Consider the following 27649-nt stretch of genomic DNA (forward strand, 5'->3'; position numbering starts at 1 on the left):
AAACAAGAAGCCGCACTTTAGTCATCTAATGGAGAGAATAAAGAGGACGAACTTGATAAAGGCAGAGGAGTTTTACTACCAGGGCAACAGGTAAACACTGTTTAAAACAATGCTTCTCAATTATTTTGTTATGCCCCCACCCAGGAAGAAGTAAACATTTCATCAGCCCCCCCTTCTCCCCAACTCTCCGCTGAGACTGGGAGTTGATCAGCTGTGCTTCTGCGAAGAAATAATAATAATAAAAAGATAATTTCAACATCGATGTTATGCCAGCAAAAAGAAGACAGAGGACAATTTTTTTAAAAAGCAGCTTATAGGCAAGAAACTGAGAGTTACCTTTCACCCCAACTGCTAAATTTCTCCCCCAACCCTGCATACACCCACCCCCTCCTCCTCCTCATTTGCCTTGTTTGTTCCAGGGGTTGCAACCAAAGGCTTATTAGCTAAATGCCCTCCCCCTCCCGAATCTGTGTCTTTTGTTTCACCACCACTGAGATCGCCTCTTCTTCCTAGCAACTTTTTCTTTTATTCAGTTAAGAATGCTGCCCTTCATTTATTTATTTATTCCTCCGTCCCTCCCTCCCTCCCCCCTCTCTCTCCATGAATCTGGGCATGATTAAGTGAGGCTGTGCTTATTTTCTTCTCGGAGTTTGGGAAGTAGAGGGCAGGGCAACGAGACCCCTGCTTTGCCTGCTTCCCCCCCCCCAACACACACACATATGCAAACACACCTTCCCCCCTCCCCGCAACTCTGGGTCTGGGGACTGTTTCACTTGGTTCTGACTGCCTGTTTACGCATCTGTTTGGAGGAGAGTGCGAGGTTCCCGGGTGGTGGATTGGCTGACTCGAGTTCGCCAACCCTAAGATGCCTCCATCGCCGGTCCCTGCTCTTCACCCAAAATTCCTAAAGATGGCGGTGCCCACAGACCACATGTCCCCCTGGCATCGCTCCACACCCCACTATTTAAGAAACACTGATTTAAACCCAGATGAGGAAGTAGGGTTATGAAACATCTCAAACATATACGTCCCTAATTTGTATGATATATATAGGTACTCTTTGACTTATGACTACAGTTAAGCTCCAAATTTCTGTAGTTAAGCAGTGCAGTTGTTAAGTGAATAGCATTCCATTTTATGACCTTTCTTGCCATGGGTATTGAGTGAATCATTACAATTGTTAAGTGAATCATGTGATTAAGTGAATTTGGTTTCCCCCGTTGTCTTTGCTTGTCAAAAGTCGGCTAGGAAAGTCACAAATGGCAATCACATGATCCTGGGATTCTGCAACTATCATAAATACATGCCAGTTGCCAAGCACCCAAATTTGATCACATGACCATGGAATGCTACATTGGTTGTAAGTGTGAAAACCGATCATAAATCACTTTGTTCATTGATGTTGTAACTTCAAACAAATTGTTGTAAGTCAAGGAGTACCTCTAAAATAGGAAGGAAGCACATTTATATTTGCAAAGATTATTTTGCCATAGCAATCTTAATTTAAAAAAAATTGAGGTCTATGTAGCATCTAGGGCTGACACACAACTTTTTATCCTCTCCAGATATGCACAGGAAGAAACAAGGACAACTATACAAACAGTCTAAGATAGGGGTCAGTAATCTTTACAGGATTAAATATATCAAATGCTAGGGGACAGATTAATTAGTATGTCCGTATACACATTCATGTAATTTGCTCTCCCTTTCATATAGTTGCATGTACAAAATTTTTCTATACAGTCTCCTATGCAACTTCTCACTACATGATCTGCACTCATGCATGAAAGTCTCAGCAGGTATTTATGGAGGCTTAGTACTAGCTAGCTCCATTTTTAGGGGGAAATAGCAACCAACATTATCATCCAGTTAAAAAACTTCTTCTGAGAAGATTCAGCTCTAGCTTTCATTGACAAAAGCCTAGATTTTCTATTTAGAGTTCTAAACTCTACATTATTTATAAGCTGATTAAATTTGTTTCTATCTTGGATATTGCCATAAATGATTTATATTAGTTGAACGTTCTTTACATACCTTTCTCTACTTCCTTTTTCACAGTCTCATTTCCAAGACTGGGGACAAGAACCACAAGAGGTAATTTGGGTTGGAAAGGTATTACTTGAAAGAGCCGTTTCAGCTGAAGTAAGGCTGAAAGCCAATATATATCTTCCTCTGCAGGATCATCACTTCTTACTTGAGGCGATAGAAGAAGAAATAGCCCACTAGTTCCAAGTAGTTCTTTCAAAGTTTCTGGGTCTTCAAGTTCAGAAGTGCCAAGTGTCCCACAAGCCACCTACACAGGACATTTATAGAAAGAGGGGGGGAAATGCCCACTTTAAAATTCAGAAGCATTCTTCAAAGTCTGCAATAAAGTTTGGTGAATAAAAGAGTTCTCAAAAACATTACAAATCCAAGGATTCAGATTTTTAAAATTTTCAAATAGAATTTTAAAAAACATTCTGATGGCAGTTTAGTTTTAATTTATATTTCTAAACCACCTATCTCCCTCAAAGAGGGGCACTAGTTGCTGGAATAAAGCCTGGTGCAAGCTCACTGCCTTCTAATATCACATTTGTTAGTAAGATTTAAACCAATGTTTCCCAGCCTTAGCCATTTCTGGGCATATGGACTTCAACTCCCAGAATTCCATTGCCAGCATGGCTATTGATAAGAATTCTGACAGGTGAAGTCCATACTCTTGAAAATGGCCATAGTTGGGAGACATTGATTTAAACCCACCAGTCTAGAAATGAATTGAAATTCTCACAGAGTTTCCATGGCTGTAGGTGGACAAACCTGAAGTCTTCCTAGCCCTTAACTACTAACCCAGACTTACTTTAAGTTTTCATGCTTCTGTTTCTGAAGCTCTCTTTCACTCTAGCATAGCTGAACTTAAAGTAGCAATCAATCTACAGGCTCTGTTCAAGACCCTCTTTTCTGATTATGGATTTCATTTCTTTACCTATGTCCTGCCCAGGGATGGGTTGCTAGGGGTTCGCAGGGGTTCAGGAGAACCTCTAGCTAAGATTCTGTGCAGTTCAGAGAACCCCCAAATTCCACTTTTGGCTGGCCCTGCCCACCCTACACTACCCCTCCCAGGACTCCCCACAAAACCAGTTTTGGATGCAGCTAAGTGCAGGGCATGCACAGAATCTGAAAAATGGGCCTACTGGAACTTCGGGAAAGCCGAAATGGACCCATTTCTTTCCTCAAGAGGGCCTCCAGAGCCTGGGGAAGCAGTTTTGACCTTCCCTGAGGCTTGAGTAAAGCATCTGAAACTCAGGGAAGGTAAAAAAGGCCCCCACCAGCGTAGTGCAGGAGGCTGACTAGGCCGTGCCCACCATGGCCACACCCACCCAGCAACTGGGCAGGAACTCCTTGCTAAAATTTTTGAAACCCACCCGTTCCCGCCTTCCCACCATCTTTGAATCACTACAGCTACTTTGAGAACGTGTTTTAGACTATCAGTCAAGATAGTGGCATCAGAAAATTATTACTTTAGCAGACCTTTATGCACACACTAAGACAGGTTTCTTGATCTTCTTGTGACTGGAGAGATGTATGCAGTGCAAGTGTTTGAATTCTGCTATTTGCCTGAGATGCAAATTCCTTTTCATTTCTGTTGATTTGAAACTTTGCTTTCAACCATTCCATTAGAATTCTATAATCAGAAAAGAAAAGAAATAAGTACTTTCAGAACTGTATCACAGATTCCTAGTACTATGTCCAATTAAACTGTCAAATATCTGTTATACAAAAATATTAATTTATCAAATGGTATAAGATTATGATGAATATATATTTAATTAATATTAGACTTTGAAGCACTATTCCGCATTTAGGGAGATTTCATCCTAAAAAATGCTTTTATTACTATTGTAAAATCTTACGGTTCTTGTTTATAGTTGTCATTCTAGCTATTTTATTTTATTTTATTGTTTGTTTGTTTGTTTGTTTGTTTGTTTGTTTGTTTGTTTGTTTGTTTGTTTGTTTGTTTGTTTGTTTGTTTGTTTGTTTGTTTGTTTGTTTGTTTGACTTATATGCAGCCGTTCTCCGAGGACTCAGGGTGGCTTACAATATATATAAAATACCAAAATCAGTTTGAAATCCAATGGTTAAAATATTCTAAAAACTCCCAAATGTAAAAACATATAAACCTACTCACTGACACCGCAGTCATACTAAGGGCCAGGGCCAGATGTTAAAGTTCAGCGGCCCCAGGCCTGCCAGCACAAGTAACTTTTTAAAGCCTTCCAGAAGGCCAGGAGAGTGGGGGGTAATACGAATCTCCAGAGGGAGTTGGTTCCATTTGTAACATCTTTTGTTAAACAGTGGAAATATAGAGCATGATTTGCAGTTGCAATGTGTATTTTCTCTACTGTATTTTTATATTCTTGTGTATTTTTTGTATTTTCTCAATTTGGTTCTTTGGTTAAAAAAAAAAAAGTCTAGTCCTATAGTCCCTAAGTTAACCAACCATTTAGTTCTACTTCACATTATTGATTTTATATATGGTATAAAGATACCATAGCGTTTACTTTTCTAGTCCAGTGCTGAGAAAAGACAAGAAAGGAAGCATTCTGCTGTATTATAGAAAAGGAAAAAAGTACAATATACAGTGAGAAGCCCAGAATAAAATATAAGCTCACTAGGATATCTTCATCTACAGCAATGCAGCTTTAATGCAGCTGTTGAAGTTTTTTAATATAAAATTGATCGCACTCTTAGCCTACAAACTGTCCAAAAATAATTGTACTGATTGGGTAGTGACATTGATACTGCCTTGAAGTTTTAATCCTCTCTTCCCTGCTCTGTATTTATAAAACAGAAACTGTGTTCAAATGCTAGCCTGCAAACTATAAACATGCAAAAGGATATTTACTTTTCCAGGGAATAATGATTTTGTCTTAAAAAATTTATCTAGATTTAATCTAAGAATATGCAGAAAATACTTTCCAGACTCTTGCTCCCAAAATTATCTGCTCCTGCCACTCTAATGTAGGCCCATATAACCTGAAGAATTTAATCCAGGTTATCTGAAGTACAATCTCCAGAAACCACCTTCCAAAGGTAATGTTCAACGGGACAGCATTAGCATAATATCAAATATATGGGAAGAAGTCTTCGGAGAGGGGCGGCATACAAATCCAAATAATAAATAAATAAAATAATAGTATCCTTAATTTAACTTAATTTTCATTGAATGCAAATATAATTAAAATATTATTTACTTTTTAAATTTGCCCTCTAGATTCAAAGGTTAAATGAGGACATGAAAAATTTAAGCCTTACTGCTGGGAAAGCCACCCTTATGGAGGCCAGCCAATATAATACTTCTTCATCCATGGGTTTAGAAGACAGGAGGCAATAATGGGAATTAGCCTCCAAATATTAAAGATTTTTCTTCTCACAAGAAAACAATGGACAACGGAAAAAAGTACATATGCTTGCTTCCTGTAACAAATAAAAAAGCTCTCCTCTGGTGATAGCAGAGAACTCTGAGGAATTGAAAATGTGGCAAATGGGCCAAATAAGTGAGAAATTAGTAAGCATTTGAAAGAAATAGCAAAAGAGGTTTTAAAAGCAGAACAAAAATTATCCTAGAAGACTGAAATTGTGAACAATGTACTTAGGAGCTGAAATACTTTGTTAGATAACAGCATATTATTACTAACAAGATATGAGTGGGAACAATAATTTACCAACAATATCCTATTCAACCTGAGAAATTCACAATTGACACACTAACTGTGACTTTTTTGCAATTCAAATAGTACCTGCTGGGATCTTCAGCAGGATAGTAATCATAACTTGGCAACACCAGCAATGCTTTCCAAAAGATCTTTTCTTGTTGCATAGGAATATTTTCAGCAATTAATGATGGTAGATCTAGTGGACTCCATGCTGTATCTCTGAGACACACAACATAATATTAAAATATGTAACCATATTCATTGTAGATTGTATTTCCTAAAGAGTGTTTCAAGAAAAATTGCCATTTCAAGTTATTTACCTTGATAAATAAGAATAAATCTAAATAAAACCTTTTGAAAATTTGTTTCCAGAACAAGCCTATGTTTTAATTTAATAGTTGCGACAACAATCATCTTAATGGTTTATTAAATGGTTAAAACATACTAGTTTATAACTTGATTTCTCCCCCCCTAAAAATATACTCCAAAACTTTAGGGCATGTAAAAAATCAATTTATAAAATCTTGTTAAAAAGTACTTTTGCAGGTGATACACTAGATGAAACATCATTTATATAATTAATAGTTGTTTAAATGCATTTTAAAACTCATCGTACAGAGACAAATCAGAGAAGTTTGCTGGGCAGGGCAGTAAGTTTTTGACTTTTCTCCTGCATCTAGTAATCCATTTCCAGTGACATATGTAACATAAAGATCTCTTCTCTGTTCAAGTGTCACAAAATGCATTTCTCATAAAACCAGTATGGATTCCTTTTTGCTTCAAAATATATTGAATTCTTAAATCTCTCATGACTTTAGTTAGATTAGAATGATTGACAGTAACCTTAAAGCTTTTAGTTCTAACATAATTTAATTAAAATCCAACATACTGTAATAACTGCTGATAAAAATGCTGTACTTTCATTTGGTGGATGGTCTTGTTCCGTAGCCATTGAAACCTGAAAATAAATACCGCTGTATGAATCACTTGACTGTATCAAACAGCAAATATTTCTCATTCGTACTTAGCCAACACCTGGTGCCGTTTGATTTGTCAATTTGCATCTAACATTCAACCAAAGTCAAGAATATCTTCCTATTTCCTGATATGATACAACTACAAATTGTTACAATGCTGTTATTTATATTGTGAACAAATCCAATACATCTTAGAAAAATATCTGCTAATTGTCAAAACATTACAGAAGTAGATATAAATCTGAATTAATCATGATTTGCTATGCAAAGAACATCAATTTAAATATTCCTGAAATATTTTTAAATATTTAAATATTTAAAAGTTTAAATATTTAAATATTTAAAAGTTTAAATATTCCTGAAATATTTTCTTTGATAGAATAACTCAGCTCTACTTTATTTATTTTTTTCATGCTGACCCTCTTTTTAGGCCCTTTCCCAATAGTGAAAGTGATAAACCCAGTCACTGTGCAGCTTGCATTCTAGGGAAAATTTGCCCTGTATTTTATTGCAGCTTGCTTATGCCAGTAATAAGGTGCAATATAAGAAACCTAAACACCACCTCCCCCAGTAATAATACACGGGGGACACACTATGAAGTGAAAAAAAATTTAGATTCTCGTATATTTAGAGTCAATTACAATATTTAACTCATTGGAAGGGATATCCTTTTTTTGAGGCCACTCGTGTTAAAAGTTGGAATGTAAAAGGTGACAAACTAATTAAACAGTTCTATGAAAATGACCCAAACAAATCAAAGGGTCCACCTGTGGGGGGGGAGGAGAGCAAGTTGAAGGTGATATTAACCCTTGTGTTCTTTTGCAGGACATGTTTTATCTTGGGGGGGGGGGCTGAAGCCATCGTTTTGAGTTAGAGACTCTGGCCTGCCACAAATAGAATAGTACTGTAGGAATTGGGGAGGGGTGGTTCCATGAGAGGAAAAAATGCTAGCCACAACAAATTCTTTCCAGAGATTCAAGGCCATCCTTTGTTCAGCACCAGCCAGAAATACAGGGAAGAATTGTGGACATTGAGAGAACCGGAGTGGTCCATGTGATGAACATGGGGTGTGGGGATGAGGGATGAACCTTAACCTGGCTGGAGAACTGTAGGAAAAGTTAGTATCAGGTTTGAAGTGACTCGAGACAGCAAGTGAACGAGACGGTTCTCTTTATTATCAGCTCTTTAAGAAGTGACTGTCAGCTGGAACGCGTCTCAGCTGGGCAAGGGAAAAACCGGCTCTATTTATACAATTTTTTTCCCGCTCAAAACGAGCTGTCAGCGCCTTTACCAATCAGACGCAACCTATTTACATAGTTTCCCCGGTAACAGTTTACACAGAAATATACAGAGTACTCAACACCCCTCCCTTTCTAGAAAAAAAAACCATACAGATTACTCAGAGAGCCATGTGATGTATTCAGCCAATCGGTGCGGTCTTTGTATGTTCCTTGTGGACCTGCGCAGTTCAGTTAGTCCTTCGCCGTCGGCAGAAGAGGAGGTCGGTTCGTCGGTACCTCCTCTGGCTTCCAAGGGCCCAGGCTGAGCTCCGGCCCCCAGAGTCGAGCTGGCTGGCACATCACCGACCTCTGCTGACGAAGATGGCTCCGTGGTGCTGGCCGAGCAGCTTCGTAGCGGTGAGTCCAAATTTAAATCCATTAATGTTGGAGTTGCGTCGTTCACCATTGGGTTTTCTGTGTGTACAATCGGTGTTTTAACACTAGGCTCAGTTTCTGGGCACCTCCTTAGATGATCGATGTGCCTAGTCCATACTCGGCCATCGTTTAACAATATTAAATATGTTTTTGGTGCTTTTTGTTGTAACACGGTACCCTTAAGCCACTTAAGGCCTCCATCAAAACCCCTTGCAAATACACATTGCCCCATAAACATATGTCTCTCAGCATTTCCAGACATGTAATTATTTGTACAGAACATAGGGTGTAATCTATCCAAAGTTGACCTGAGTTTCCTGCCCATAAGAATTTCTGCAGGGCTTCTGTGGGTTTTTGCATTTGGAGTTATGTGTTGTGCCAATAAGAATTCATCTAGATGCTCTTGCACCTCCCCAGGGCCAGCCCTTTTTAATGCCTCCTTGGCAACCCGAACATATCTCTCTGCCAATCCGTTCGCCCATGGCGAAAAAGGAGATATGAGGTCGTGCCTTACCCCTAACTGGTCTAGGAAGAGTTCAAACTGTCTGGCTGTCAGTTGGGGCCCATTATCAGAAACTAATACATCTGGACAGCCATGCGTGGCAAAGAGATGGCGTAAAGCTTTTATAGTTGCGCATGTGGTGATGTTATGCATTACTATTATCTCGACCCACTTAGAATATGCATCTACTACAATTAAGAAGTATTTTGAATCAATGGGACCAGCGAAATCTATGTGTAATCTTGACCAAGGCCCCTTGGGTTGCTCCCAATCCATGGGCGTTGTTTTTGGAGGTCTTGGCCTTGACTCCTGACAAGGGTCACACTTGGACACCCACCTCTCAATGTCGGCATCAAGTCCTGGCCACCAGAAATGCCCCCTTGCTAGCCCCTTCATCCTTACGATGCCTGGATGACCCACATGCAGCATATTCAGAACTTTAGACTTTCAACTTTCTGGAATTACGACCCGGTCACCCCACAATAGACATCCTTTAACATAGGATAGTTCTAACCTCTTACTTTTGAACTCAGACATGTCTGTTCCCATAGTTTCATTGTTCCATCCCTTAAGAACACAATTAATAACCTTCATGAGAGTGGGGTCTTTAGTTGTATGCTCCGCCACTTCTTTGGCAGTTGTCAGGGGGTTATCAGCTAAATCTATCAGTAAGACATCAGCAGAAGGGGCAGGGTCTTCTACTAAATCAGGAATGGGGCATCTGCTAAGGCCATCCGCATGGTTAATGGTTGTCCCTCCTTTATGTATTAGCTCATATTGGTATCCTGACAAAAAAATACCCCATCTTAGCAAGCGAGGGGACATGAAGGGTGGAGTTGGTCTGTCTGGGGCTAGAAGGCCTAACAATGGTTTGTGATCGGTTACCAATTGAAATTTCCGACCAAAAATGTAGTTGTGGAATTTTTTTACCCCTGATACTAATGCTAAAGCCTCTTTGTCCAGCTGACTGTAGTTTCTTTCTGTGCTGGACAGTGTTCTGGAGAAGAATGCGATAGGGGCCTCCGTACTGTTAGGCAGCACATGAGCCAGTACACTACCCACCCCATAGGGAGAAGCATCGCACGTAAGACGTAGGGGGAGTAACGTACTGTACTGTACCACTACGCTTTTGGACGTTAAGAGATTCTTTATTCGGGAAAAGGCTTCACTTTCAAGTTTCCCCCATTGCCAAGGAACTTCCTTCTGAAGCAGCCGGTGTAGAGGTTCTGCTGCTGTGGCCTTCTGCCTCAAAAAAATAGAGTAGAAATTAAGTAGCCCTAAAAAGGCCTGCAATTCTGACTTACTCTTGGGCTCTGGGGCCTCTTGTATTGCCTTGACCTTATCACTGGTGGGATGGATCCCTTCGCCATCAATTGTGTAACCCAAAAAATTAACACTTCTGGTTCCCCATACGCATTTGCCAGGTTTAACTTTGAGGCCCTTGTTCTGCAGTCTGGTTAGAACTTGTCGTATTCTTGAGTTTAACTGGGTCTGATCCCTTCCTGAAATTAGAATGTCATCAAAGTAAGGTATGGTTCCCCCTATTCCTGTTAGCAACCGCTCCATCAAACTCTGAAAAATTCCCGGGGCTACACTGACTCCAAATTGCAATCGGGTGCATCGGAAAGCCCCCCTATGGGTGACAATAGTTTGTGCTAATGATGTAGGTTCGTCCACGGGGAGCTGCTGGTATGCCTGGGCAAGGTCAATCTTTGCGAATACCTTCCCTTCCCCTAGGGAGTGGAGTAAGTGTTGCACTACAGGTATGGGGTATGGATGATGTTGTAAGGCTCTATTTAGGGTTGATTTGTAGTCTGCGCAGACTCGCAAAGAGCCATCTTGTTTGAGGGGAGTGACAATTGGGGTTTCCCATGGAGCTTGGTCTACTGGAACTAAAATGCCTTGATGGATGAGTTTGTCTAATTCGATATCTAATTTAGGCAGCAATGGTAAGGGAACTCTCCGTGCTTTGAGGCGGATTGGAGGCACTTTAGGGTCAAGGGAAAAAGATATAGGTGGCCCTGTATATGTACCCAGAGTTGGACTAAAGACGTCTGGAAATTCTTTAACAAAATCAGGAATATCAGAATGTGCTATTTTGTGGATACCTGAAATCCCTATGCCCAGGGGAGCCATCCACTCTAAGCCTAAAAGGGAGTGTGTTGGTCCTGACACCTCTAGCATTGGAAGTTCACCTTTAAAACATTTGTAAACAATTGGTACATTTAACATACCTAGGACAGGAATTAGTACCCCTTGAAAATCCTTAATACTTAAACTAGAATGCATTAAATCATTTTTGCTAATATGAGGCATATATAGTTTGACCTTTGTCCAAGGCATAATGCTATATCTAGAACCAGTGTCCAGTTCCATCTGGCATGGTTTTGAATTTAGAAGTAAAGAAATATTAATTTTGGCTTTGTTGGTTGTTACCGTATTATTAATTGAAATGTCCCGGTTACCTCGTAAGTAGTCGCGGTTATAATTGGAGTGCTTGTTGCGGCCGAAAGATCGGAATCCTCTGTTTCCGCGTGGTTGATTGTTGAATTTGGTTGCTCGTGGAGTGGAGAATGTGTCCTCCGGTGCGGGGGCTCGACATGCTTCGGCTATGTGTCCCCGGCGGCCGCAACGGCGGCAATCGGCATCCCGGAAGGGGCATTGGTGGCGTGGATGGTTGCCGCGGCAACCAGAGCACGGAAGAAATTGACGAGGCTGCCTCATGGGTTGGAGGTGGTCTTGCCGGATTAGAAAGCAGTCGTCTTCAGGGGTCGTAGGCGGGCTGTCTTCGTTTGGAGAGTTGGCTCTTCGAGTAGGCGAAGTGATGTGAGCCACGACTTCCTGTTTGTCGTTTTGTTTCAGCTCTTTTGCAGCCGCCTCAGCAACTTCCGCGGTTTGGGCCAATTTGATCACATTTTGGAGTGAAGGCTCCTCTTCGGTCAGGAGCTTGTTCCTGACAGTTGAATTTCTCATCCCGAAGATGAGGGCGTCAATTAGGCGGGCTTCCGGGTTTTCAAACCGGCATTTTGACAGCACGGTTCTCAGGCGCGTAGCGTATTGGTTGATTGTTTCTGCCTCCAGTTGTCCCATTCTGGAAAACTGGTGTCTGTAGACGATCGCCGGCTTCGTCGGTTTGAAGTGGTCGGAGAGCTTCGTTTTCAGTGAGTCCCAGGAGATGGAATTCGCCGGAGCCGGGTCGGTTAATGTCTGGGCGAGATCGAACATCTCCGAGCCGCAGTAATTTAAAAAAATTGCCCTCTTCCGATCGCTGTCGGCTTCTCTCATACCAGCAGCCTCGAGGAAGACGTCGAACTTCGCAAGGTATGCGTCCCATGTAGTTTTCTCCGGGTTGAAGAATTCCGGAGCTCTCCCGACAGGCAGGGAATCCATAGCGGCAAGCGAAGGCTCGTTCTTCCGTCGTCGCCAGGTGAAGTGACTCGAGACAGCAAGTGAACGAGACGGTTCTCTTTATTATCAGCTCTTTAAGAAGTGACTGTCAGCTGGAACGCGTCTCAGCTGGGCAAGGGAAAAACCGGCTCTATTTATACAATTTTTTCCCCGCTCAAAACGAGCTGTCAGCGCCTTAACCAATCAGGCGCAACCTATTTACATAGTTTCCCCGGTAACAGTTTACACATAAATATACAGAGTACTCAACAAGGTTGACTACAGTTCATAACCAACATGGCTCTCTTAATAAATTGGAACTTGGGAAAAGGCCAAGGTTTGGACTCTGATTTATTTCTTGGGTGCTAATTGGAACGCAGACAAAGGTTACCAACTCTGACCATATCCAGGCCTTTTAAGATATTTAAAAAATGAATATGGCAGGACTGAATACAAATGTACAGCAAATTAAAATCTCTGTATTTGGGGACTAGTATTTGGTAAAAGGAAATCAATGTATAGACCTCTCTCTCGTGATTGATTTACCGCAATTACATACAGGTAGTCCTCAATTTACTATCATAATTGGGGTTGCAGTCTCAATCATTAAGCGAACCAGTTCTTAAGCGAGACTTCATGTGATTGCCCACGTGACTACTTCAATCAATAACTGCAATGTCATCACTCTTGATTGTGGTTGTTAAGTGATCGTGTGGGCTGTTAAGCAGGATCCCAGGTAAGAGCATTGGGTATCTCAGGTGTTGGGGAGACACTGAATAATCCACTCAGGAGCTAAAAATCCTTCCTGCCATAATACAAACAGAATTTTCAGCTCCTGAGTGGAGAGGTATGTGAGAGCTTGTGTCAGACGTCTCAGGACCACCTCTTTTGCCTTATTGTGCGGATCCTCCACTTTTTGCTTGTTTTTTGACTCCTTTTTGTCTCTGGGGCTTAAAGAGCTGTCTGCCAAATAAGTTCAGCTCCTCTCCATGCATAAAAAAGAACATCATCAACAGGCTCAGAAATAGATCTGAAATCTTGAGGAGCAGCTTCCCTCAGAAGGTCATCTTGCTAAGTGGCAGCATCTTGCTACCTTCCCTGCCAGTTTCTACATAGACCTTCTAGGAAAGCCAACAGAGAAAAATGCAAATGGTGATCACGTAATTGGCAACTGGCTGTAAATCATAAGTTAAGGAGTAGCTGTATCAATTTAAATTAATTTATTTTAGATTTAAACTGAAATAGGGAAAAAAGCTAGACGTTATTTAAGAAAACAAACTTTGAAGTACCGTATATACTCGAGTATAAGCCGAGTTTTTCAGCCCAAAAAATGGGCTGAAAAACACAGCCTCGGCTTATACTCGGGTCATTGACAAAGTCACCACACGAGGGCGCCATTGCTTGAGCCAGAGCGAGGAGGCACCAGCTTTTGTCCCCTCTCGCACGCCGTAGTTCCTCTCCCTAGCTCAAGCAGAGGCAGCCATTTGCTCCAACCAAGAGGGGGAAAAAGTAATGGTGAGTAACTATTCCTTGCTCTCTCTGCATTAGTATTTTGTGGTAGTTGCTGTCCTTGCTTGGATAGGATCTAATAATGTGTTATGAGGCAGAGCTAGACAGGAATTCTTTTTCTATCTGTCTATCTTTCTATCTATCTATTTTTCTATCTAACTATTTTTCTATCTATCTATCTATCTATCTATCTGTATCTATTTCTATCTATCTATCTATCTATTTTTCTATCTGTCTGTCTGTCTGTCTATCTTTCTATCTATATCTATCTGTATCTATCTATCTATCTATCTATCTATCATCTATCTATCTGTATCTATTTCTATCTATCTATTTTTCTATCTTTCTATCTATCTATTTTTCTATCTATCTATTTTTCTTTCTATCTATCTATCTATCTATCTATCCGTATCTATTTCTATCTATCTATCTATCTATCTATCTATCTATCTATCTATCTATTTTTCTGTCTGTCTGTCTGTCTATCTATCTTTCTATCTATATCTATCTATCTATCTATATATTTGGTTTTCTATGCTGATAACCTCACAGCAGCTAATGCTGAAGCTCTTCTTTGGATACACTTATTTATTTGTTTGTTTGTTTGTTTATTTATTTAATTGGATTTGTATGCAATCCCTCTCCAAGGACTCAGGGTGGCTCACAGCATATATAAAAACAGAACAATAATGTAAATCCAATTAATGATGAGAAGGAATCCAGTTTTGAAGGATTTTAACTCTTAGGTTTTAGCTTTGTTCCTGATCGAGCTACTTTTTTTACTTTTTAATTTATTGTTAATATTGTTAATTTGTTTACCCTCTTTTAAATTTACAGAGCTAGTTTACTGGTTTTCTTTAAAATAAATATTCTAAAACGTGTCTCAATTAATGTAATTTTATTGTTTTCCATTTTTATAAGTTACCAGTAGCCATTGCATTTTCTAACCTCGGCTTATACTCGGGTCAATACGTTTTCCCAGTTTTTGTGGCAAAAATTGGTGCCTCGGCTTATACTCGGGTCGGCTTATACTCGAGTATATACGGTATACAAAATTTAAGCTAATCAACCAAACACAGAGATGAAAGATCTGTAGCTCTCTGGAAGTGATGAATTATAGCTCCCAGCATCTCCCATTGTTAGCCAGCATCACTGCTATGATGGGATCCTGAAAGAAATGTCCTGGGAAACAGTTTCAGTATTTTCCTATTCAAGCAGCCGCCTTACAACTTATCAATCTGAGAACTCCTTAAAAGTTATAAAAAGTGCAACTGAAGAATGAGGAGAAATGTATTGCTCTCAGGGAAAGGATATTAGAAGAATGGCAGGAGTTCAGAGGAAATATCCTGCTCCTCCCATCTCAAATAGTAAGTCTCCCTAGGCAGGCTGCCCTATAAATGACACATTGTTGGTTTAGATCACAAAGTTTTTACACAAGCAGCAAGCAAAATGCTTGATGTAGATGTATCAGAAATGACTGGCCCTAATTCTCTGCAGCATATATCCTCCAACGTTAACAGAAAGACCAGGGAAGTGAACAAAGAAAAAAAAGGAACCGATTCCTCAGGATAACATACAAAGTACTGTGAGAAGTGGGAGTAGGAATGATATTATATCATTTGCATGATAACAATATCACTTAGACTTATATACAGTTTCACGGTGCTTGTACAGTCCGCTAACAAATTGGCCCCAACAATCTGGGTTCCCATTTTACCGACCTCGGAAGGATGGAAGGCTGAGTCAACTTTGAACCTGGTGGGATTTGAACTGCCACATTGCAGGCAGCCGCAGTAAGCAGAAGTAGCCTGCAGTACTGCACTCTAACCACTGTGCCATCATGGCTCATAATAATACCATGTTGCACATATCATTATCTATCATAGCATGGAGAGGAAAGAGGTAACTACTACATGCTCTTATTTCATGTATATGAGACAGTACTTACTGCAGGCAGGCAGTACTAAGAGTCCCGGCATGTCCCAAGTTCACAATTCTTTTAATTAGATGCTCCTTGGCAATTGGACACTCTGCAGAGGGTGAAAGGGCTTTCAATTTATCTTTTGGGTCTACATAACACGGTGCCGCTGGGAACGCTCTCATCTGTCGTTTCAATTTCTTTCGGGCCAAAACAGCTTCTTTCCATCTTCAAGAGAATGTACAAACAAGGTTCATTGACTGCCAAAATATACAACTTGCTAGAACACAGCAATTATTCTTTCAACTGTATTTTATCTGCTTGATACCAGATATTAACAAGTTCTTTATTATTATTATTATTATTATTATTATTATTATTATTATTATTATTTGTGTTTTTTTACAAATATGACATACAAGAAAAAAGAAAAAACATACGTAAAGACATACACATATAACATTTGGAAAATGAAAGTTTCCCCACTTTTTGGATTTTACGATATGTAAAACATATGACAATTAGAGATTAATGACAATTAGAAATCACAGGAGAATTTGCAAGAGAAGTATTTCCACAATTTAAAATTTAAGAGATAAGTTTTGTTGTGTAGTTATGTTCTTTAGAATAAGACTGCAAGAATAATGAAAAGATTTTACACATCTTATCCTGAGTTTATTAGTGGAAGACATATAATACAAGTAAGAGTAAATTAAATTAAAACTTCTCAAGAGCCAACGTTAATGCATTTGACGTACCTCTGTAAGTATTTGCAGAAACACTGAAGTTCTTGCAGGGTGTCCTTAGCATTTTGGAAAATTTCATCCTCCAAAAATGCATCCATCATTTCAGCACAGATTTCCTGTGAGCATCGGACAACGCGAGCCTTTTGATCTAATTCCACAGCATACCTAAGATATAATAAATTAATTTAACATATAGCTCAAGATAGATTATAGATTTCTGTCATAACACGTGCTTGAAATATTTCATTTTAAAGAAGAAATCAAGAACTGTTTAAAAATAAATGTTATGTCATCAATTAAATAACACTGGGATAAGAACTGTAATATAGATTAAATGGAAATTATTGATCACTGTATACAAAGTATCATTTCTCTAGTTCTGCAAAATTGAAGCAACAAGCCTGAACAAAATGGACATCTAAGTTGAACTAAATAATCATTTGTAAAATAAAAGAAATTATTTATTATTCCTGCATCATGAAAAATATTCTGGTTTATAAACAGTGGCTGTGAGAGAAGAAAACAACTCAGAAAAAAACTCTTTCTCCTCCACAGTACCCAATGCTTCCCTATTTCTGATTAACTTGCATAGGGAAACTGTTGAATTCAATGTTGGGGAAATTCTCAGTTTCTCAATTCACAAAAAAACATTACATAACCTATGAACATACAATGGTAGGAATACTAGATCCCATTTTGTTTATAGCTCAAAATCAGTTCACCAAATTTTGTATATCTATAATATAAATATTTTCAGATATATTTGTAATTTATATTTTATACTTGTTTCTTCTATGTATAACTTTCTGGTCAATTTTTTATATGTCATATATCTTTTTTATGGATTTCTTTAATACATATTGCCTTTTCCATTTCTACATAAATTCATTTACATATATGTCTTTTCCATTTTATACAGTAAGACATATGTGTACATCTAACTAATTAATATTTACACTTTTCATAAATTATATTCTAATACGAGTTTTTAAAATACATTTTATGGTCTTTTTTGATATCTGCTATTTCATTACAATCTCCAATTATATGGAATTCTTCATATTGTAATTCTATTATTATTTTTGTGTATTTTATTGTAGAATTCATATTGATTTGAATTTAGTGCATATTTATAAGGAATATAGTTTTCATTTCTGTCTCTAATTCTGCAATTTAGATTCCCCCTTCATCATCTGTATATTCCTAATTTTTTATTTTCCAATTGCTCTTTTTAAATGTAATATTACATCTGTATCAAGTTTTAGGAAAATTTTGGTTCTCTTTTTTGGTGCGTGGAATCCATTAATATTAATGGAGATCAATTTAATTTCTTCTCCCATTTCTATTTGTGTTTTCTTGTAGTTCTAGCTTCTCTTACTACCCTATTTGTTATTCTTTCTTCTTCTATCATCTCTTTTTCCTGTGTTCTTTTGTCTCTTCTATCTTTCTCTCTTTCCTATGTGACTTTTTTCCCCAACTTGTACTATCCAATACTTTACTTTCTTCCTTACTTTCTTCTTTGCCTTCCATCATGAAATATCTTTCGCAGAACTCCTGGGCCTTTTCAATTGAATTTAGTTTCCCTTTTTTTTTCTTACCAGGTTACTAAAATACCCTCTGGCACAGCCATCTAAACACTTCTTTGTGTTTTATAAGCTGGGATGTTAAGAACTGCTATTGTCTTCTCATGTTTCAGATCCATCTTGGAGTCTGCTTTAAAACTACAGTGGAACCTCGACATACGAGCAGCTCTACTTACGAGCTACTCGAGATAAGAGCTGGGAGGGGAGCGACATTTTTGTTCGCCTCCCGAGCTCACATTTGGGATACGAGCGCCAAGGAGCTGTCTCCTGAAGCCGAACACTAACTTCCGCTTTCGGCTTCAGGAGACAGCTCCTTGGCGCTCGTATCCCGCGTGTTTTAAAAGGTTGCAGCCGGCCTGGGGGGCTCGGGGGGGTGCTGGCAAGCCCCCCAGGCCGGCTGCAACCTTTTAAAACACGTGCGCCGCTTCGCGGCTCTCTGCTGAATCCGGAACGCTAACTTCCGCGTTCGGATTCAGCAGACAGCTGCGAAACAGCGCACGTGTTTTAAAACGTGGCAGCCGGCCTGGGGGGCTCGGGGGGAAGCCCCCGAGCCCCCCAGGCCGGCTGTAACCTTTTAAAACACGCGCGCCGCTTCGCAGCTCTCTGCTGAATCCGGAACGCTAACTTCCGCGTTCGGATTCAGCAGACAGCTGCGAAGCAGCACGCGTTTTAAAACGTGGCAGCCGGCCTGGGGGGCTCGGGGGGAAGCCCCCGAGCCCCCCAGGCCGGCTGCAACCTTTTAAAACACGTGCGCCGCTTCGCAGCTGTCTGCTGAATCCGAACGCGGAAGTTAGCGTTCCGGATTCAGCAGAGAGCTGCGAAGCGGCGCGCGTGTTTTAAAAGGTTGCAGCCGGCCTGGGGGGTTCGGGGGCTTCCCCCCGAGCCCCCCAGGCCGGCTGCCATGTTTTAAAACACGCGCGCTGCTTCGCAGCTGTCTGCTGTATCCGAACGCGGAAGTTAGCGTTCCAGATTCAGCAGAGAGCTGCGAAGCGGCGCGCGTGTTTTAAAAGGTTGCAGCCGGCCTGGGGGGCTTGGGGGCTTCCCCCCGAGCCCCCCAGGCCGGCTGCCACGTTTTAAAACACGCGCACTGCTTCGCAGCTGTCTGCTGAATCCAAACGCGGAAGTTAGCGTTCCGGATTCAGCAGAGAGCTGCGAAGCAGCGCACGTGTTTTAAAAGGTTGCAGCCGGCCTGGGGGGCTCGGGGGCTTCCCCCCGAGCCCCCCAGGCCGGCTGCCATGTTTTAAAACACGCGCGCTGCTTCGCAGCTGTCTCTGAACGCTAACTTCCGCGTTCAGCGGCAGCGGGTTTTTTTGTTGTTGCACGGATTAATTGACTTTACATTGTTTCCTATGGGAAACAATGTTTCGTCATACGAGCGTTCCGACTTACGAGCCTCCTTCCGGAACCAATTAGTCTCGTAAGTCGGGGTTCTACTGTACCTTTATTTACCTTTGTAGGTGAAAGTTTGTTCCCTTGTTTTTTTATAGATATTGTCCTTAGTTGTTCTTTTTGTAAATTTTATATGTTTTTTTTTTTTGCAATCGGTGTCCCCTTGCATAATTCGTGTAGACTCTGTATGCCTCAACGGGCATTCATTCCATCTACAGTTTAACAGTTATTAAAGTCTTCAACTATTGGTGGAGGGTTCTCTCAATGGAACCTGACAGACTCCCAAAAATGTGCTTAGAAGAACAGATGGGCACACCCCAACCCACTACATGGGTCAATCAACTTTCTCAAACTACCCTACATTTCAGCTTCTCAATACAACACCTGCTTTCAGCCAGACGTTAGGCCAAGGCAATATTCAAACAAGGAGTTTTAGATGTTAATGCACAAACTGATATTGAGGCACTTGCTAAGTGCAGGTCACTGAAATGGCTAGCCAAGAACAAAATATCCTTTCAACTAGAAAAATACCTGACAATGGGTCTGACCCAATACCATAAAACAGCTCTCACTATAGCAAGATTTGAGCAGTTAGATTCTATGGTTAAATACGGACGATTCCACCAAGTACCATATTTTGAGATAACATGCAATTTGCAGTGCACCAGAAATAGAAGACATTGCGCATGTGCTACTTAATTGTAAATTATACTTCTCAGTAAGACCTCAGTATTTACAGCCCCTACTTGACAAAATCATACACTGGGACTGTAATAAACAATTATCTTACTTTCTTCAGGGTATAAATTTATATGTAGTTTCTAGAACCGTTAAGTTTACAGTCAGGGCTGTTCAGATGTTATGGAACATACTGGGGTGGCATGCAAAGGAGATGAATTCACTTAAGAATATTTTATATCAGTACCTTACATTTGTTTAATATAATCCTTTGCATGAGTTATATTCCCATGTTTTACTACTCAATTTTGGCACATTATACTGCATTTTAACTTATTTATCAAAATTCCCTTTATTTTATCTAATTTTATTATATTTTAACCAATCGCAGTTTTATGACAACCAATGTGGTCCCTGTTTTTGCTTTGATATGATTGATTGACTAATCAAATAAAGTTGATTGAAAAAATTGTTTTTCTATAGATATTCTCCTTAGTTGTTGTTTTTGTAAATTTTATGTTTGTTTGTTTTTTGCAATTCGTGTCTCCTTGCATAATTCATGTCTCCTTGCATAATTCGTGTAGACTCTGTATCCCTCATCTATAACTCCCATCATGTCGTTTACTAATTTGCATCATTTCAGATGAGATTTCTTTAATCTTGTCACCTACATTTTCTTCTTTCTTTTCTTGAATGTTTTAAAATCCTAGGTGGTAGGAAGCTCTCTCCCCCTGTAAAAATATAATGGACTCTTCAAGCTTTTTGTTAACTGCTGTTAGTTTCTGCTTCATAATTTCTACTTTCTTGTCTGTCTGTTCCACTATTTTTATTTTATGTTGTTTTTCTGTTACATTATTTAGAATTTTTTCAATTTTTTCAACTATATTTTTTATGTCTCCTTTCATTTCTCCCATCTCTATTTTAATTTCCGCATGATGAACTTTTGTCTCTTCGTGGTTGTTATAGCTTCCTGTGTTTTAGTTATGGATTCTTGTGTCCTTGCTATAGTTTCCTATACATTTTGCACCATTAACTGCATGCTCTGCATATTGATTATTGAGCTTGTTTTATCAGCCCCTAACATTGTCTCAATCAATTTTATTGTTTTATTCCCTGTTTTTGTTATTACATTTGTACTTGTCCTTTTTAAACTTTGTACAATTTAATCCTAAATATTGCTCATATATCAAATTTATAAATATTATAATATCTCATAACCTTTTTACATTACTACTACACATGTTTCTTTTTTATCAGTCACTCTACTTTGTTCTAATTTCTAATTCTTAACTTGTCTTATTGATACTATATAACATAGTGTTGTATAATATTTTTCTATGACTTTAACTAATTTCTTATAATTTAATTGGTAAAATAGTTTATCTGTAACAAACCACCTTAATTCTGTAACAATTATAACAATAATTGAAAATGTATATATTTGAAACAGTACGTAGAAAAAGTGAAAAGAGAAGAGCTAAGAAAACATAATACTTATCAATCTTTTTTGTCAATTAGTGTCAATCAGAGTCCTGTTATTTGTAACAAAAATGTTGCTTATCAGCATTATTGTCTCTTCTGTTGTGTATAACATTTAATTTAAATTGCCCTTCTTCTAATCAAATATTCCTTTTATGGTTTATTGTCCCCTTTTGCAATGTAAATTGTCTTTTAAAACTTTAGATCCAAAGAAAAGTCTAATATCAAATTTATCCCCAAGTCCAGTTCTGTAGATTTTTTTTCTTTCTTTCTAAGTTGTTTGCAATCCACTTTCTTTAATGGCTTCTCTTCCAAAAGCTTGACATTTAACTTAATTCTTCCATCTTTAGCGCTTAATTCCACTTGTCACAATATTTAGTTTAAACCCACAGATCTTCTAAGTTCCCATTAGAAGATTGTATAACAAAGTTTATACATGAATCCCAGCGACCGGTTAGGTCCCACAGAGTTGGCCTTCTACATGTCCCAACAACTAGACAATGTCATTTGGCAGGAACTAGGTAGGGGAAGAGCCTTCTCTCTGTGTGTGAGTGGCTCTGAAATCAGCTTCCCACAGAGATTGGTACTGCCCCCACCCTTCTTGCCTTTTGTAAGAGTCTAAAGACTCACCTATGCTGCCAAGCTTGGGGTCATTAGATTCTCCCCCAGCTGATGAATATATAGTGAGTTTGATGACTGAATAGTTATGTATGTATTTTAAATAGTTCTTTAGTTTTTAGTTGTAAATTTGAATTTTAATTATTTGGATTTTGATATATATTGTCTCTTTTATATGTTGTAAGCCGCTCAGAGTCCTCGGAAAGGGGCAGCATATAAATCCAATAAACTTAAACGTAACTTAAACTTATAACCAAAAGAAATCCAAGATAGTTTCTCTCATTGCTTTTACTCTGACTTCTCCATTGTCATATCACTTCCTTCACATCTTTATGCTGTCAGTTCTTATTCAATTTCAGCTTCAACATCAGCAAACACTGCTTACTCATTTTTAGATTCTCAATCTTGGCACACAATGTATTCTTTGTTCTCATTCTCACCACATTCCAAAGGTTTTAACAATTTAGTTTGTTCTTATCTTTGTTTTAACAGTCCCTCGTCTGCTTCCTGCTATGTGGCTGGAACTGTCAAACTAGACAGGTTTTCTCCAGATGACTTCGGGAGGATTTTCCTAAGTAAATGGGTGTCTGTTTCATACCTGCTCATTCCCCCGTGTCCCCCACAAATTAGCAGAATTCTTCGGAATCTGCAATGCCCTGAACGGGCACTCAACTGCAGAAATTCATGCTGTGGGTCTGAAGTCGGTTCCCATACTTATTATTATTATTATTATTATTATTATTATTATTATTATTATTATTTATTAGATTTGTATGCCGCCCCTCTCCGTAAACTCTTTAGCACCACTAAAGTGATCACCACTGGAAGCCCTCACTTTCTTATAAGTGGTTATAATAACTATCTTTTATTTAAAAGTCTAAATCATTATGTTATTAAAAATAGGGAAAGGCCTAAACTGAAGAAAGAAATTTACTTCCTTAGATGCTCACTTACAGAAAAATAGCCTAAGATGTATAGAAAACAATACACAACTGACTGCTTGGAAACAGATATACATTTCATTATTTGAGCCGGAAACATCCACGGTAGGAAGAATGACAGATTATAAAGTGGCAGAAAGACAGCAAAAATGTTATTTATCCTGAGAGGAGTGGGGTTTTTTATATTTCATAACAAAGAATCCATTGCAAGAAAAAATGCATAATAATTATTTATGGAACAAGCATAATAAATCTAATAATGATAAAGATGTAACAATCTGCAAAGAATATAGTTCTGCAACTCACGTACTTTAGCTCCTTAACTGAAATTTCTTGTATTTCTTGCCTTATTACTTGTTCCATCAACTCTGCACCCAGTGACGTACTTAACATTTGTATTCTCTCTTCTTTTTCCCTTTTTTGCCTAAGATGACAATGGAATGAAATCCAACCATTATGTGTTAAGAAAACTTAAGGTAACAAAGTTTCTCAATAAAAAATTAGCTTCCTTCAAAATAAAGTATTGAGTATAACTTATTTAAACATTGCTAAGATATAAGTAATACTAAGTATGTTCTATTTAACTTACATCTTCTGGTTGTTGTATTGTCTGTCTGTCTGTCTGTCTGTCTGTCTGTCTGTCTGTCTGTCTGTCTGTCTTGAGTTGGATCAAGAACCATCTGTGTGCAATTTATTGCTCTACAAATACACTAGTGGTGTTTAAATAATTGTCACACAACTGCAGTAATTTATAAGAGGGAACATGAGAGCATGCAATCTACGCTTACCCAGTAGCAGCCAGATTCCCCAGAGTATGAATAGGTTCTATATATTAACTGACAATGTGTATACAAATATTAAATAAGTTACTTCTCTTTTTCGGCCTGACGTTTTTCTTCTTCAAATCTTTCCCTTTCTTCATTTATTTCAACATATGCAATCTGCTTCAAAATTCCAGACACCACTTCTGTAACTAGTTCATTTATAGTAGCATCAGAGACCCTATAGAAGGAATAAAATTCATTGTGAAGCTTTAATTGAAAGAACCAGCTGCACGTTTCTAAATTTTCTAGAACTTCACCAGCTCAAGACAATTGTTTCTTATTCACTTGCCTAGCCAGGTGACATATATTAAAACATCAAAGTTTCATCTCCAAAATAAATGTTCATTCAAAAATAAGCATAAACAACCCAAGTATTTTAGGTAGTATTGGTTTACCAGAAGAATCCTCTAGTCCTAGTGCTCACATAAATAGAAATACCCAGCACTGAAACATCAGTGCAAATCTATGGCAATGATCTCTCATCCTTACCTGCCACTCCATCCCCAAACCCTTAGCAATGATTATTTCTCCTCTTGCTCCACCCCAATGTTTCACTGCCCTGCTTGCTATTCCTTCAATATTCCCAAACCTCCCTGTTTTTCTCTGCCTTCCTAACCTTTTCTGGTTTGTCCTCCTCCACTTCAAATGTCTATAAATTCATTTGGCTTCCATCTACCCTGTTTTCTTGTTCACTTCTTTTCATCTTCCAAAAAACAAGTACAATTTTTTAAAAGCTGCAAATTTTATGAGACATTTGCTTTGAAAATAATAATACTGTAAACCTTATTTCCCTAGCAGAATGAGAAATTGTTGCTTTGGTGTGCGTAAGCCTATGTTCACTAGCCTGAGAAGTCTTGAGTATGCCAATTCCCTTATGACAGGGATGTCAAACTCACAGTCACATTGTCATCACAAGACGTATTACAACTTTATTCCCTTTTGCTAAACCAAGGGTGGGTGTAGCCAGCATGTGACAATTGGCCTGCAGGTTGCATGTTTGACACCCCTGCCTTATGATGTCTTTTCCAGTAAAGCTGGTATTACTGTGATTGCAGAGACTAGTATAATGAGCACCCTCCCACCCTTAATGGCTTCAACAGAGCTTGATATACCTATTGTACAGTTTGACGAATTTGCTTGCTAGGATGCTTAAGAGGCTTCAGATTTCTTTATGATGAAAAGTATAGACTCAAGACTTTTTGTTATGCATGCTCCCAGTAATATACTTTATGCATGCTCCCAGTAATATACAGTAAAAAAAATTGAGAGAAATGATTCCTAAGAGGAGCATGTAAAATACATTCCCCTAAATAAGATTTTGTATTTTTCGGACTATAAGATGCATTGGTATATAAGACGCACCAAGATTTCAAAGGGGGAGAGAGTGGGGAGAGAATGCCTGAAGGACCCATCCCATCACTTGGAGTCCAGGCACTTCAGCAAGTGACGCGCTGGATTTGAATTAGTGGCCTACAGGTTTTAAAATTATGAATGTAGTGATCCCTAAGGTCCAAAATGTTGGGGACTCCAGACCCACAATACTGACCCTGTGAGGTGAATTGCGCTAAGAGATACCCAAGGCAGGACTAGAACTTACAGCCTTCTGGTTTTTTGCCTAAGAAACCAGCCTAAAACCCTAAATCAATGGTCTTGATTCAGGCGAGAGGATATTGTGAATTATGTATGGTGACTGACCTTGCAAATAGTGGCCTTTAGCCTGTGCACATGTGCTTCTAAGTCTTTACCTAGTTTGACAAGTGCAATTCTGAAATTAGAGACTGTAACTAGAGCAACCTATTTGTTTTGATTTTATACAAACATAGGTACATGAAACACTAAGCTAAGTTTAAATTTTCCTGTTACACCCAAACATAAATCATAGACTGATGACTTTATTATATAAACCCAGTATCTCATTTGAATAAAAAACAAAAAACAAAGACAAGATCTGAACATCACAGTCACCATGACAAGCAACATTTTTCAAATTCAAAAGAAAATTTTATATGACCACAGAAACTTTTTATAGCTTCAAAGTGCTAGGAAAGGAAAACAAGAGTAAAACATTATTTTAGTCAGATATTATATCTGCTGTATAGGAAAAAAACAGGACAGTATCTGATACAGACCAAATAATCAAAGCACAAGTAAATATCACCGCACCATACAGAAACATTCAGCTCGGGAAGATGGAAATATGAATTTCTCAGGAGGCCTCATTCTGTTACATAGGAAAAATCAAATTCTAAAAGTTTGAGATCCAATCTGAGAAATGATGTTCATATATAAAATAGGATCTTCAACATATACACACGTAGATCTAAGAATATAGTATGTATCTGTAAAGAAACTGTTGCATGTCCATATATGTTCAATGACAAATGAGAAAACACCAACACCTGTTTCCAAAATATCATTAAAAACAATATCTATACATACCATATTGCTGTTTGTACATAGTCTGCTCCTGCACTGCTGATTTCTTTGCATTCTTCTTCTAGTACTTCATACGTAAGGTCTTTAGCTATTTCTGAAATGTCCTAACATTAAGAAGCAAAGAAAAAGAATTAGCCTTCAACAATGTTTTAACACATATTTTTAAAACCAAGACAAATAAAATAGGACAGTACATGGTAGCACAATATTAAAATTCAAAACATTTGATGAAACAGAGAATTTAAGACAATATTACAATGCAATACCATAGTCTCTAAATATCAGCATTCTTATCAGGGTGCTGTGAAAGCCTAGAAAATTTGCAAATTTCTATAGGAAAAACTGTAGTGAAACTTTCTGAATTAAGGGGAAGTAGAAAAAATAGAAAAGATGGTTAAAACAGAATTCAGGGCTCTGGTTATGGAAACATTTTTCAAGGGCAGGAAGACTGTTTTGCTTCCAAGTATTCTACAGAGAAAGTATCTCCTGGTTTGAAAGCCAGCTTGAGCTAGAGGTTAAGGCACCAAGCTAGAAACTGAGAAGCCATGAATTCAAGTTCCGCCTTAGCCATGAAAAGCAGCTGAGTGACTTTGGGCCAGTCACTGTCTCTCAGCCCAACCAACTTCACAGGAGGAAGGTATACTGGATGTTTATTGTCTTATTTGCATTTTTTTAATGAAGATAGGATGCAAGTAAACAAACAGCTGGGATTACTCTTCCATTTGTTATCCCTATGAAACTCAGACCCCTAAGGCAAGGATCAGAATCAAATAATATAAAGCCTTTCAGCTGAACGCAGAAATTTTCTTCACATTTATTCACTGGAAAGAATAGGAACACAAAGAGCTAATAGCAAAGTTCTGTAGGAGGAAGAAAGTACAAGTGCCAGGAGAAGCTGCATGGTCCGAGGGATTGTAATGCACCGTTTTGAAGGTGAAAAAAATCATTTACTAATTCACTAATATTATTTTTACACTACAGTCCACTTTCACGTTTTTCCAACTTTGCCTCTTATATCAAGAATTGTTATGTTAAAGCAAAAATAGATAAATAAAATTATTTTTTTTAAGGTGCAATAATTGAAGAAATGTCAAATGCTGCTCACCATATCACTATATTCAGGCTGATGCTTTGGTGTGGGAGACAACGGTTGTGAGATGGGCTGGAAGACAGACTCTGCAGAGGGAGGCACCAATGAAGATGGGAATGGCTGAAGTAAAAATGAAGGTTGAGGTTGAAGTGCTTCCATTTTAACATTTTCCTCTCCCATTCTTGACTCTGTGGACAAGAGCACGCAGTAAAATATCAAGTTAT

General features: G+C 38.6%; 1 protein-coding gene and 1 long non-coding RNA gene across 4 annotated transcripts in view; one reads left to right on the forward strand and one right to left on the reverse strand.

Annotated features, from left to right (window-relative positions):
* LOC139156542 (uncharacterized) lies at positions 1-27458 on the forward strand. The gene is made up of 4 exons (XR_011557330.1): positions 1-90; positions 2059-2094; positions 23505-23551; positions 27406-27458. It is a non-coding gene; the product is annotated as an uncharacterized lncRNA (long non-coding RNA).
* MCM3AP (minichromosome maintenance complex component 3 associated protein) overlaps positions 1-27649 on the reverse strand; it is a 63477-nt gene that overhangs the window by 8517 nt on the left and 27311 nt on the right. For all 3 annotated transcript variants that reach the window (XM_070732307.1, XM_070732308.1, XM_070732309.1), the window contains exons 13-22: positions 27441-27613; positions 26339-26439; positions 23946-24077; positions 23386-23499; positions 16400-16552; positions 15672-15869; positions 6583-6651; positions 5778-5912; positions 3508-3661; positions 2035-2293 (exon numbers count right to left, since the gene is read on the reverse strand). In XM_070732307.1, the coding sequence (XP_070588408.1) occupies positions 2035-2293; positions 3508-3661; positions 5778-5912; positions 6583-6651; positions 15672-15869; positions 16400-16552; positions 23386-23499; positions 23946-24077; positions 26339-26439; positions 27441-27613 (1488 nt within the window). The remainder of the gene's footprint in view (positions 1-2034; positions 2294-3507; positions 3662-5777; positions 5913-6582; positions 6652-15671; positions 15870-16399; positions 16553-23385; positions 23500-23945; positions 24078-26338; positions 26440-27440; positions 27614-27649) is intronic.

This window comes from Erythrolamprus reginae, chromosome 1 (assembly GCF_031021105.1).
Source record: "Erythrolamprus reginae isolate rEryReg1 chromosome 1, rEryReg1.hap1, whole genome shotgun sequence".
Lineage (NCBI taxonomy): Eukaryota > Metazoa > Chordata > Lepidosauria > Squamata > Dipsadidae > Erythrolamprus > Erythrolamprus reginae.